The sequence below is a fragment of the Bemisia tabaci genome, chromosome 8 (assembly GCF_918797505.1).
Source record: "Bemisia tabaci chromosome 8, PGI_BMITA_v3".
Classification (NCBI taxonomy): Eukaryota; Metazoa; Arthropoda; class Insecta; order Hemiptera; family Aleyrodidae; genus Bemisia; species Bemisia tabaci.
The window spans coordinates 28,179,797-28,193,912 of record NC_092800.1 but is presented as its reverse complement, the minus strand read 5'-3'; the positions used below and the strand labels follow the sequence as shown (position 1 = coordinate 28,193,912).

The following is a 14,116-nucleotide window of genomic DNA, read 5'->3' as shown; positions in this document are numbered from 1 at the left end:
TGCTGGTGAATTTTACCTTCCCAATGAATGATAAGAACGCTTTAACTTCACAGAAGGGTTTGATGCCTTATTTTATTCGCCTCGCAATTGATTTAGATTATTTAATTTCAATTTATTTTTAGCGGAGAACAAATTATTTTGAGAATAATTTATATTTATATCACACGACTTAGCTTGTAAGTCTCTTGTATAGTCCAATGATGATTTGAAAAATACGAATTTGCACCACATATTTGCACCAGGGGGCTAGCTTCTGACCGCTAAGCAGTCTAGCCGCTGTACATAGTAAGCTAATTTAGAGACTTCATGCCTCTTATTGCGATAGCCGTAATATCATAAAAATGGGTCTGGTAAATATGCCTTAGAACGAACTGTGACAAATAATGAACATATACATTAATGTTTAAATGAGAGAATTCGCGACTTGATAACGTACCTAATGTAAGAAAACTTGGGTCATAATTCAGACTATAACCTGTCAATAGCCATAAAAACCATGGACAAAAGACCAACCCAGTAGAAATTTAAAATAAATTGTTACCAAAAATAAAAAGATAGGGGGTCTGAAAGCTCATAGTATTAATTTCCGAATAACCCCTTTTTCAGTCTGATTGAGATTTGTTATTTATTTGGTATCCGATCATTTTTATCTTATTGATCGAAATTAATTTCCCACCAGACCTGCCTCTCAGATATATGTTTTTTTCTCGGAGAAATTTTCGAGGCATTAATTTTTTTATTCAAAATTTTAAAAACGACATATCGAGGATATGCACAGCGACATAAAGTAGTTGTTTGCGATGGCAACGACCTTGCAAAGAACATTGCCGATCCGAGGTGAGAATTTGTCCTTTTTTACTTTGAGGATGTCAATAACTTCAAATTGGCAACAGAGCCTGCAAAACCATCGGCAGGTGCGCATCCGGCGAGGCAAGCAGAGTAATTTTTCGGGCTACATACTGAAATTACGCTTATTTTGATTCTATTTGCCAAATTCATACTATCTTCTTAACAATTATCGCGTGAGTAAATGCTCGAAAGCCGAATTTTAATAAAAATTTGGCGTTGCTCCTTTCTGTTCCGCGAAAATCAGAATTGGAGCCCGACGATTTTTTGTTGTTTCAACCACGGTTTGGCTCCATAACTTCGCGGCTTAAAGCAAAAGAGCACAGTCGAAATTTCATTATGAGCCTTGATGATAATTGGACATCAAAGGAGGAAGGCTCAAGCCAAAATACGGATGATCATCTTTTCGCTTAACGGGGCCGTTCAGTTTCTGATTATTTTTCGGAAATAACCGCAAAAATTTTAATGATACTCAAGGTCGTGTTTTGCGGACTAGTTTGCAGTATTCGTAATTACAGTGACCAAAGAGAGGGTAAAATATTTGCGGCTAATCTTGGGGATTTAGATAGATATTTCTTGGCGCTGGAATTTTTGTGACCTTGGCCCAATTTTGAGAAATTCTTTGCACAGGCACCACATTTGACGTAAACAAACATCTTAATTGATTTTTTTATATCTCTAAATCCACCCTGCATCTTCAATTTTACCCAGAGTTGTCACTTAATGTACTCTTTGCAAAATGAATGTCATACCTTGAAAATTCCCTGCAGAGAACTTTTCAAAGATTCACTTTATAGAGGAGAAATGATTTGAATGGTCGAACGTTCATGTTAGTATAATTATTTTTCTTAATTTAATCAAAATATAATCAAGTAATAGCCCCAAAAGGTCTAATCAGGCGACTTCAATTAAAATCAGCTTAACCACCTTAGACGTTCAAAAATTTCCAAATTTCTTTATTGTTTCATTTTTACCCCCCACCATGAAAACAAAGCAATTTTTTAACGTTAACTTGTCTGCAAATGTATAGCATTAAAAGGTATTTCACATAAGTTTCAAGGCGCTATTTAGTTAGGCGGATTCTGGTTTAATTACATTTTTTCACATTTCCGAAACAAAACGGTTAAAAATTTTGGTAGTACTGTAATTTCGTTTTTTTATTCAATAGGTCAGTACATGCATAATTTTTTAAATCGTTTTTTAATATGTCAGTTTGTTTAATTTTTTGTTAATCTGTCTTGATTGGATTGAAGGAAATGAGAAACTACTGCTCGAGGCACATCCATAAAAGTCACCTATCTGCAGCGGTAAACTAAGGCGACACACACATGTTTTTAAAATGAGCCAAAAATAACAGCTCATCACTTCCAAATGTAGTCAAATTCTCAAAGTTCGTTCGTTTTCAATTCGTAGATTTGAATAGATTAGAGTTGGTTCACTATGTCACTACGTCCAATTCAATTGATGATCATGAATACGCCCTTTGTCGAGGTGTAACACCTTCAGTTACGGTATTCTGCAACAAGGAAAATGCATTCCCGGGGCTTGAAGTTTGCGAACTATGACTCGTTGTCTTAGAGGCCGTGTAAAAGGCCACGTTTAATTGATAATGACCCGTAATGAATGCACTATCTGGAAAGTATCGACGCACGTATTTCACCGATAATTAACTGTAGGATTTGCTTTCTTCATATAATTAAACCCTGGCTCATGCCTCGGGTCCAAACGCCTTTAATTAAATCCTGCGCGGGGTTTATCACTTGTCACGATCAGTTTTGACCAGATTTGTCGACCTAGATCAGCGTTGCCACTGCTTCCGGGCTTATTTTCCTCCATAGTCTAAACTCACTCAGAAAAAAATGTGAAAAAAAAAAAATTAGGGCGTATTGTAAGTGGAATTATCGCAGGCAATTAGTCAAATCAGGCATTTTGTCAAATACTAAAATATAAAATTTAAAACTCACTAGCCCGAGGGTTTGTTAATCCGACGCGTTTCGACAATTCCACACTGAGAAAAAATTATGGTTATAATTACCATAATAGTGGTGTTCAATATGAACTCTTAATTAGTAGTTGCCATAACCAACAATAGAGATATTTTTTACCATTAAATGGTAATTTTACTACCGCACACTTGTAAAATTACGATTGCTCAAGTACACAGATTGCCGAGTACAAATGTCACTATTTTGGTTATGGCCACTACCAATTAAAAATGCATATTAAGCACCACTAATATGGTAATTATAACCATAGTTTTTTCTCAGTGTGAAGCTGACTGGAATTGTCAAAACGCGTCGGATTAACAAACCCTCGGGCTAGTGAGTTTTAAATTTTATATTTTAGTCTTTGACTAGTCTTGTACTTTTCAAAAGATTTTAAATTTGATTATGTCAAATGACTGGGCAAATAGTCCAATAATCTTACTTGAATTGAAATTCTGATTCTTTTCCTAATTTTAGACAAAATGATCATTCTCTGAAGTTGAAAAGGAGTTTCTGTAAAAATTGGCATCTTACATTGTAAATAAATTAAATCTAGTCCTTAAACGAGCTTTCATCTCGGGATTTTCCGCATGTCATATAATACCGACTTTTTAAAATTCTGAAAGTTAAAATATACGAGGAGCATTTGGAGGGCAAAATACAAGATAAATTGGTAGTTTTAATGAATTATTCCTTTCAAAACGATGGAAACTTAATAGTTCCTTGTCAAAAACATACAAGTCTTTGTAAACCATCAAAATTTGACTATTTGCCTGCGACAGAAATATAAGGGAGACAAAATGGACCACGTGACCAGGGTTGAGCCAGGAGGAAGATCAAGATGTGAGTCCTGAGTCCTCTCCAAAAGCTTGTAAAGAAAATGATTCACATAACAGGAAGTTAGAAAATCAACCCTTTAATGAGATTTATCAACAACTCAAACAAGGTGGTGAAATTGTGTTGGGTCCACACCGTCTCGCGAGGAAAGCAAAGCCAAAAAGTTCCGATAATTTCAATCAGAGTTGTTGAGCTCAGGCAGCTTGCGTTGGAAAATTAAGTTGAGGTCACGCCGAGAGATCTATAACGTTTTTTGTGTTTTTAAAACTCATCAGTAGATCAATTTCGTCAGTGAACCCAATTTAGCATCCTGCACGCGGCATCAAAACGCCGTCATCATCAACCGGTGATGTGTTCAAGAAATTTCTTTCAGTAGTTTTCCAGAGGAAAATAAAGTATGACAATAAGTCGCAATGTCGCAAACGGAGATATGTGGTTTCGCACTTTGGCCATCGATACTCTTGCTGCAACTTTTTCAACCAGGCAACTGAACAGCCCCCATAAAAGGTACAATGTCAACCGAGTGCACCGCCGCACAGTGGATCGAGTCAATAGGAGAGGTCGGACATAAAATGTTTGACCAAAACTGCAAAATTTGATGTTTACTTCGTTACCTTTTCCATATTGAAGGATGTCTCTGAAAGAAAATTTCGCTAGAAAACTGATGAAAACACATTTAGAACATCAACATTTTGTTTACACGGAGTTATAAGCTTTTAAAGTTTCCAAATTTTCTCCGAGCTCTCCTATTGATTCGATCCACCGTGTGCCGCTCGAATAAACTGCACTGAATTGTTAGACTCCCGTTCACAATGTTGCCGATGTTATTTAAAAATGTTTTCTCGCAGCTTTAGCGGAAAAAATACGAGAATGGTCCGTGAACTGGCAATTTTGCTCGTATATCGGTCAAGTTCAAGTATCCAAGGTCGCGAAAAAAATACGGCCCTGACCCCGTGAACAATTGCAGGGCAACCACCGGGCGCCAACCCAGCTGGTCGATTGTCGACGTTATCGGATGACCTTGATCTATGACCTCTATTTTAGCGATACTACATTTATCTATCAAGGTCATTCGATGACGATGTAGCAATCCAGGAGAAAGGTACATGCATAAGTCTTTTTTCTTTCTTGACATTTTTTTTCAAAAGTGGTCCCAGTCAGATCCACACCCTCTCTTCGAAATATTTTTGGTTTTTTGTCCGCACGTTGACCAAATGGATGAAGAGAGACTGGGGAAAATTTGTAAGACTGGACAACCTTTAGGGAAAAGATTATACCTAGACGACTGCCTAAGAGATGGGCGCAAAGCTGGCTCTCTTCTTCTGGGGATGATTGAAGATCTTATGCTGTTTTTATTGATTTGACGAGTCCCATATTTGTAGTGATTTTTAGATTTTTAATATTTATATAGTTTATTGTGCTTGATACTGGATGACCTAACAAACAAGGCTATGCCCTAGTCGTTCGTGGAAGAAGAAGAAGAGAAGAAGAAGAAGAAGAAGAAGAAAACACAAAGGGAAGCTTGGAGATTTAAAAACAGCGTAGAGAAGCAAACCATTTCAGGATGTAACAACTCTTTATTCGTCCAGTCCAGTTGCCTCATGGCAGCCATGGGGCAGCTCATAGCCATGGTGAAAAACATTTCCTCGTCCAACACATTTAATGAATCTTAACCAGAGGTGGATGTAGCAATTTGGCAACACTGGATTATTTCCATTTAAACCTATGCCAAATAATCGATTCTTGTCGGAGCACCTGGCCCATCCGAGAATCGATATATTACCATAGGTTTAAATGGAGAAAAGACAATGTTGCCAATTTGCTGGATTTGCTGGATTAATGGAGGGAACACACACATGAAACCTCGGAGACTTAAACGCTGCGGTCCCTAAACTCCTAAACTCCTATTGGTCCAGTCCAGCTGGCCATGATATTCACGGTGAAAAATATTTCCTTAAACAACATTTTTAAAAAGGAAAAGGTACAATGGAGATGTTGCATAACTCCCAAGCTCAAAAAAAGCTTTCAAGTTGAGGCCAAATGAGTTGAAAAACGATGACTTCGCGAGTTCGAGTATTAGAGCGAAACACAGTGCTGCCAGCGCAAAACGTATAATGGCGCCTCCAAGACTGCATGGATACTTCATGCATTGCGCGTACACCATGGAGGATACTTCACGCATTGCGCTTACATTACGGAGCGAATGCGCAATGCGAGAAGTATCCATGCAGCCTTGAAGGTGCCAATACACCTTTCGCGCTGGCAGCTTTATGTTTGGCTCTAATATTCGAACTCGCGAAGTCATCGTTTTTCGACTCATGATTTCGACTCATGGTCTGAGTGTACGCTCACACTCAGCGTACACTCTTCAATTTCCCGAATTTTCTCCACCATCTTCTCTTGAACTATCTACTGCATGCTTTCGTGGTTGCGTTTTGGAACACAACAAACACATTTTCAGCTTAGAAATTGGCAGGAGAAAGCGACACTTTACTGTTTTCATTGGCTCTCTAGAGGAAGAATTCCACTAACTGCTGTCTTGCATCAAACCACTGTCATTTTTTGCGCATTCGATAAAGATTCAACAATCGACCTGCTGGTAGATTATTTCTTGAAAATACTGGATCTGGTACTTGGCAAACATAATGAAAAGATTGATCGGCGCGGAGTATCCAACTCTGAGCGGAGAGGTTTCATACAGTTTTGACAGCCGTTTAAACAGGCCAAGACAAGATTTCGTTTCGGACTCGTTTAATTTAATAAAAATGACCCTCCCAAATCAGTTCTTGGAATTTCAAATAAACGATACCTATAAGATTTGCGTTAATTTAAATTGAAAATTCTCGATGACACCGGCCTTGTGTATTTTAAACAATCAAATCAAAATAAGAGGGAAGTCCCTCATAATATTGACTTTTTACGAGAGAGAGGACCTAAGTCCACGGAGGCGACATTTTGAAACATCGTAATCACCGAAAAAAAAGTGAAGTTGATTTAACATTTTGAATATGCACTGGAAAAAAAAAACACATTGAATCTAGAGTCCAGACTCTTGAAACAATGACAAGAAAAAATACTCTTGATTCAATCGGATTTTTGCTTGAAATAAAACGAAATCCGCTTAAATTAAGAGGTTTGTTTCTTCATTTAAGCTAGATTCTGATTGAATCAAGAGTACTTTTTCTTGTCAATGTTTTTAAGAGTCTGGACTTTAGATCCAATGTGTTTTTTTTCCAGTGTAATACAAGTGTGCGAGAACTCACAAAATACTGAATAATCCACTACAACAGTTAGTTTTACATCTTGGCATTGCTAAAGTAACTGCTGTAGCGGTTAATTCAGCATGTTGTAAGTTCTCGTACACTTTTTTTACATCCAGAATGTTATGTCAACTTCTTTTTTTTTCGGTGAAGTCTTCTAAACCGCGTTTTGCTTTTGCTGGGTTTTATGGGTCGGGCAGCGGGCCGATTATTGAAATTGATAGTCAAAGCTATAGACAAAGAAGACATAAGAAGTATTGAGTGATCCTATTGGTGAAATGGGTAGTTTTTATAGACTAAGGGAGAAAATGATGGACTAACTATCGGGTCTCTCGTTGGTTGCCGTCATAGTTAGTCTATTACCTAAGTCCTTTGTCCATTGCAACCACCCACTTCCACTAATAGGATCCCTCGATATCCTTTTTTTCCGCTTTGTCTATTGCTTTGTCTATCAATTTCAATAATCAGCCCGCAGAAGTGCATTGCTAACAGTTGCACGGTCGAAGGATTGTGGCATCGGCTCCACGCGACCAGCAGTACCCTTACGCTGCCGTGCTTACGAAGAACGCCGTAAGAACATTCAAATGTTGCCAAATTTCCTCTCAGAAAAGTTTTAATTTTGGAGACAATTTTGAATATTTATACTTGCAATTTTTAGATTTTTTAGATCAATTTGCGAACACAATCCTTTGTAAAATTGGAGGAGAAATATTCACAAATTTTCCCGAAAATTCATGATTTTTCGAGGGGGAGTTGGCAACGCCTGAGAGCTCATACGACCTTTTTTCATAGCATGGCAGTGAAGTTGAAAGAATATTTTCGGAAACTCTCTTGCATTTCTCGGCGAAGATTACTTAAATACGAGATCAAATCACGAGCTTTGGACTCGCTTCTTGCGGGCCAGTACCGTTCTTTAAAATTTGGGAAAATTTGGCACTGAATGCAGGCTCCATTTCTCAGAAATACAAGAATTAAATATTTGGAAAACAGCATCTTGCGTTTTACCATCAGTAAGTAATAAATACAAATAAGACTGGGCTAAAAAAATTGGTTTTCATCATTTTTAATGTGCATTGTGATACATTTTTGGTTATTTTATTTCTTATGTTTCTGTTTTGTTTTCTTGCTGAAGATGGTGCCTCACCGAAATGCATCGACGAGTCGAGAATAAACTTTGGTTAAACCAAACCTATGGGTGTTTTGGTTTGTTCTATTTTTTTAATCAAATATTTTAAACAAGGTCATTTTGCATGCACCAAAAATCAAAATAAAACAAATGTCCACCTGGTCTGTACAAATTCAATTTTATTGCAAGAAATAATGATTCCAAAATAAATAAATAAATAAACAAAATAACAATAAATTAAATAATTTAATTACGATTAAATAGCACAGTAAAATATGTGTTTCACGGCACAATGGAAACCTTAAACTAAGAGAATAACGGTTGAATGTGTGAAAGAGCCGTGGCTTTTAAAGAGTGCCAGTGTATGTCTCGGTTTTGGAACATAACATTCGAATCATTAGGGGATCCAGCGATTTGGCAACACCGGATGTCGTCCATTTAAGCCTTTGGAATTGTATCGATTTTGGAAGGGCCAGGTACTCTAACAAGAATCGATTATTTATCATAAGTTTAAATAGAGGAAATCCGGTGTTGCCAAATTGCTAGATCCGCTTCTGATTAGATTCAATAGTGTGCAGGACCAGTATTTTATGAAGCTTCACAATCATTGTATACGATGTTAATGCACACGGTTCCAAATTTTAACGATCAAAACCTGGAACAAATATTTGAGTCATTCGTGACTTGTCAATACCAAGTCAACCACACATTTCCTCATTTAACGAATTTAAAGCACTAATATTCACAAGACAGCAAAAAAAATTGGCAGTAAATAAAATGTTAATGACGAAATTACATACATGTCCGTAATTATTGTTAGCTCTTAAATTTACTGGCAGGTAAAAAATATTAGGTACTTAAGACTATCTTAATTAAATATTTGATTTGTACATTCATGATCACGATAAAAATTGTATCACTTACATTTAGATGAACGGCAGATAATGATATGAAAGGTGAATGAGCTTTACGTAAAATATCAATTATGAATTAGAAAGCTTCAACAATTTTTGTGTGCGTCATAATTATTTTTATGTCAGTGATTGTTTGTGTTTGCTTTTTTTATTTTCCATTTTTTTTTAAATAAAAAAGTCATGCTATTGAAGAAAGAAATACTGAGCTTTGATTAGACATTTAGCGATTGAACTTTTTTTCGTATTTTAGTGACTTTCACTCTTTAAAAAAAGTAGAATGTACATAGGAATATAGTCTCTTTCTTCCAGCATGTTCAACTTTTCAGGTATTTTTTTTTTTTTTTTTTTTACAAAATTACTGAGTATACAAAGAGGCCCGTCTGGTTTTGCTTATCTACTTGTAATCTAACAAATCACACTTTGAAAAAGCCTACTACTTACAAGAAATTGAGCTACAAATCAATAAAACAATAAAAACAATAACACAACAATCTCATATATTAAATTAATGATCTGCCTTTCTCAACAAAACAATTTTACGCAGCACGTGTAATAAACTAGATTTTTGGTGGAAATTTGAGATGTACTTTCCACTTATAGCAAATAAAATCGCAGAATCGGCTGTGGATATATTATTTTTGGCAGACCATCGATCGGTTGTAGAATGTTCTTCATTTTTCCATTTTTTTTAACAAAAAGAGTAAATTTTTTATTCCAGTAAAAAAAACAATCTTATCAAATTTGAGAGAGTGACTAAGGAATTTACATTTTTGATTTTTTGGGAAACAAATTCACCGCACATTAATTTATGAGTTTTGAGTCCTCAATATAATGAGTGACATTTGTTGTCATGATCAGCCCATGAGTGTATTAATTGAGTATTGTGTAGTCGTTGAGTACACTTTCGTGCTGAGGAAGAGGCGTATGAACCTTTAGACGTTGCCAACTTTCCTCCAACAAAATTGATCGTTTTTAAGAAAAGTCATGAGTATTTTTTCTTGAAATTTACAAATAATAAAGATTCAATTTTGGGCCATTGAACAAAAATTAGAAGGAAAATGTTCATAACTTTCCTCCGAAACTTGTGTTTTATAAAAAGATATTCCGTAGCAAGCTCATGGGTGGCAAGCAGCATAGGTGCGAGGTTCGTATGAATGACTTGAACTCATTAGGGAATAACAATCATGAAAACAACCATACTTTAACATCAAGCAAAGTGCTTTTGCAGAAACCCAATTAAAACCGCCCGATTTCTGTCGCTGATTTAATTTATCATTTTCAGCTTCCGCAGGAGACTTTTCCGTGACAAAGAAAAAGTGCGGACAACATGGGCTATCTATTTAGACATCTATAATGATGGAATACAATCTACTTACAGTTGGTTTCAAACCGATATATATAAAAAATATATTTGTAATTGCCATCTTTTTTTGTGCAAATACTGAAATGGGGGAATACAAGCAGGTAAAACCATGTTACGAGAAAATTTAACTTTCTCTCTTGATAAAAATGCGTTCGATATAGTGATGCTGTCACTTGGTAATATCAAGGATTAGCCTCAACCCTCTTCCTACTGCCTGTCTAAATGAAATTGATTGTAGGAGGCCTATAAAAACATAGGTGGAAAAATATATGAACTTATATCAAATTTAATTTTTAAAATTGATTAAGGGCATTTCCACCATACTTATTCAGAGGTACTTTAAATTTTAAAGACGCTCTTGAGAAGCATTTTATTTCTCTGGAAAAATTTACTTGGTGAGGAAGTAGTTGCCGCTTTCATTTCCTCCAACGGAGAGAGAAATATCCTTTATACGAACTGAATTTGTCAGTAGGCGCTCTAACGTTCGAAGGCATGACCCCACTAAATTTCAGCTCGGTGAATTGTAAGTTAAGTTCAACGAGCCCAAATCTAAGTTCCCCGAACTTAAGACTTTGGTTCACATGTATCATGTTCTATATAGACCAAAATATTCGGTTCAGTAAGCTGAGACTTCGGCTCGTTGAACTGAAAAATAATCTGCCAAATAATCAGGCAATTTGCTTAATCGAGGGCTCAAACGTCTGGAACACTGGACAAAAAAACACATTGGATCTAGAGTCCAGACTCTTAAAAACATCGACAAGAAAAAATACTCTTGATTCAATCGGATTTTTGCTTGAATCAAGAACCAAGCCTCTTAATTTGAACGGATTTCCTTTTGATTTAAGCAAATATCTGATTGAATCAAGAGTATTTTTTCTTGTCAATGTTTTCAAGAGTCTGGTCTCTAGATCCAATGTGTTTTTTTTCCAGTGAACAAAAAGCAACCACTGAACTATTTGGTTGTTTTCTTCTTCGTGCATCAAAGTGAAACCCCGCCTACGCTACCCCTCGCGACAGCTGATTGAAATTTTCGTTTTGTCCGCATACTTCTTCTTATCCCTTATAAAAACACCCTCCCCATACTGTCTTGCGAAGGAAGAACAACGTTTGAGCATTCAAGTGGTAAGTCTCTTCGATGTAAAACAAATTCATCGAGAAAATTATGAATATTTCCTTTCATATTTTTCAGACAATTTTGTTGGCAATTTAATCTACAATACCTGAAAATTTCGAGGAAAAATATGCATTACTTTCTTCAAAAATACATGTTATACTCGGGGAAGTTTGCCAACCTTCGAATATTCATATGGCGCACAGTAAACCGAGTCAATAGGAGACATTAGTCATGAATTTTTTTTACTCAAATTGAAAAATTTTATGATTATTTTGTCCTTTTTAAATTTTTGAGGATGCTCTTTGAAGAAAATTTTACAAGAAAACCGATTTAACCACTTTTAAAACCTCAAGTTTTGTATGAACGGAGTAATGAGCTTTTGAAGTTTCCAAATTTTTTCCGACCTCCCCCTCTGACTCGATCCATTGTGCGGTGTTCTTCCTTAGCACGGCAGTATCAGGGTGAAGGTGCTCTGCGCGGAGATACAGTGACTCAGACTAAGGGTAGAAACTTTGTAGCGTATCCGAATACAACGAATCATACGCATTCCTCAGCAAGAAGATATCGGTGGGTCTTCCATTGAACTTGTACGGACCCTTATTCAAATAATACAAATCCGAGTCCCCGGGTTTCTTGGGGGGCTTGATGACGGCCGGCCTGACGTCGTTCTGCGTGGGCCGCTGCTGCCAGGACTGATTCTGCTGCCACCCCCACTGGGGCGCCGGTGCCGGGGTCGTCCACTGGTTCTGCATGGGTTTCGGCCAAACCGGTTTATCGTGCTCTATCGTGTAAATGCCCGTCGGTTTGCCGTTCGAGACGAAGTTGACGGGGACGTTGACGATCGGCGACTGGGGTTCGGATTGAACCACGGGGGGTAGTCGGAGATTCGGGGGCTGCGAGACGTAGCCCACCCCGGGGACGAACATATACGGGGTGGGGGGCAGCCGGATGTAGTAGATGTTGGAGTCGCCTCGTATAGACGTGGGTCTCGCGCGGGAGAGTTCGTCGTTGGCGGCTAGTTCCGCGTCGTAGTTGGCGGCGTAGTTCTTGACGGCGTCGCTGCCGAGCTGGTCGTAGTAGACGGAGTCGATGTCGTCGGCGAGGTTGTTGTAGTCGGACGAGGCGAAGATGTCCAGGTTGGTGAAGTCGAGGGCCTTCCCTTTCCGACCTGAGGTCTCCGAGGAGGCGGTGGCGGAGGTGGACGGGGTGGGGAACCCGTAGGAGGGCGCGATCGATAGGAGGACGCATATTACGCCGATGAGCCACTCTGACGTCATCCGCGTGCGTGGCTCGCATGTGTGGTGGTTGTGGCGGGGTCGCAGGGGTGATGGCTCCATCTTGGTGAGGAGGTGGCTTGGAACTTGACAGTGAGTGAGTTGTCGGTTCTGGAACAGAGAGGATGAGGTATGGATGAGACTTGGTGCGAAAAAGGGTAAGAGGAATAACCGTACGAGATAAGAACTGAGAATGAAGATCAAAATAAGAATGTTGTGTACAGAAATTAACAAATTCAGAGGGCCGATTTTTGAAATAGATAGACAAAACTATAGACAAAGAAGGCGTAGGGAGTATGGAGCGATCCCATAGGTTGAAACTGGTGATCCTTTCAGACTATGAGGGAAAATGATTGACGAACAGACTGTCGAGTCTCTTGTCGGGCTCCGTCAGTTTATTACCTACCTCCTTGTCCATTGGAACCGCACCCGCTTCCACCAATAGGGTCCCTCCATATTCCTTTTGTTTTCTTTGTCTATAGCTTTGTCTATCAATTTCAAGAATCGGTCGGCAGACAGTCTAGACGCACAATATTATCATCTGTCGAGTTGTGTAGACGACGCGAGAGACTTAAACGCACGGTTAGGAAAAAGAACTCCGATGATGCTCGGCGTTTTTAGAGGTCTGCAGAGTGCTTTCCTAGTGATCACGTCATTGTTAGACAGGAATACAATAGATAAGAGGGAAACTTATGGTTGAATTCACTATTCAAAAAAAGAAAGACAGAATATTATTCGTTCTACCAATCATTTTCGGTTTGAAGTCGCTCTTCAGAGATATTATATTTTAGAGATTCCATACTGATATATTCCTAATGGTATAAAAACTACCTTCGGCAGTCAAAGCTGATTCGCTTGACGTCAGATGACTAAGAAGCGGTGACTCGTTAGTTATGTAACAATGGTGACGCCTTGATGCGACAATTATTCGCGAGGGATGCCCGTGTTGCATATCTAAAAAATTGAAGGCGCTAGCATTCCTTTTTCTTGCCTTCATAATGAACCCAGAGCAGGGACCTCAGACCATGGCTACTTATGTTACTTTCGGAAGCCAAGTTCAAATTCGCCTAATGATGATGGTTGACCAAAAAGTTGAGCAATTGATTCAGCAATCCGGACCCACTTTTGCAAAAACTCGCTCAGCAAAGTGATCATTAGTCAGTCATCATTCCGTTAATTTACTTTAGATCTTTTGTTTATAAAGTTGCTTGTCAGCTACCATTAGGCAGAAAGTAGCGTTGACCTCTAGACTTATTTTTGGCTTTACCCTACTTCATTGCCTATATTGCACTGAAAACAAAAAATATGGTAGATTTTACGATACTCTGACTTCTAATCTGACACAGTGATACGAGTGTGGTACAACACCAGACTATATGGTAGCATTTACCATT

At 38.1% G+C, this 14,116-nt stretch overlaps 1 protein-coding gene across 1 annotated transcript in view; it reads right to left on the bottom strand.

Moving 5' to 3' along the window:
• Nucleotides 1-8,226: 8,226 nt before the first annotated feature.
• Nucleotides 8,227-14,116, bottom strand: part of LOC109033981 (uncharacterized) — a 45,625-nt gene continuing 39,735 nt past the window's right edge. The window contains exon 3 of the mRNA XM_072303575.1: nt 8,227-12,833. Coding sequence (XP_072159676.1) covers nt 11,946-12,833 — 888 coding nt within the window. The 3' untranslated portion in view covers nt 8,227-11,945. The remainder of the gene's footprint in view (nt 12,834-14,116) is intronic.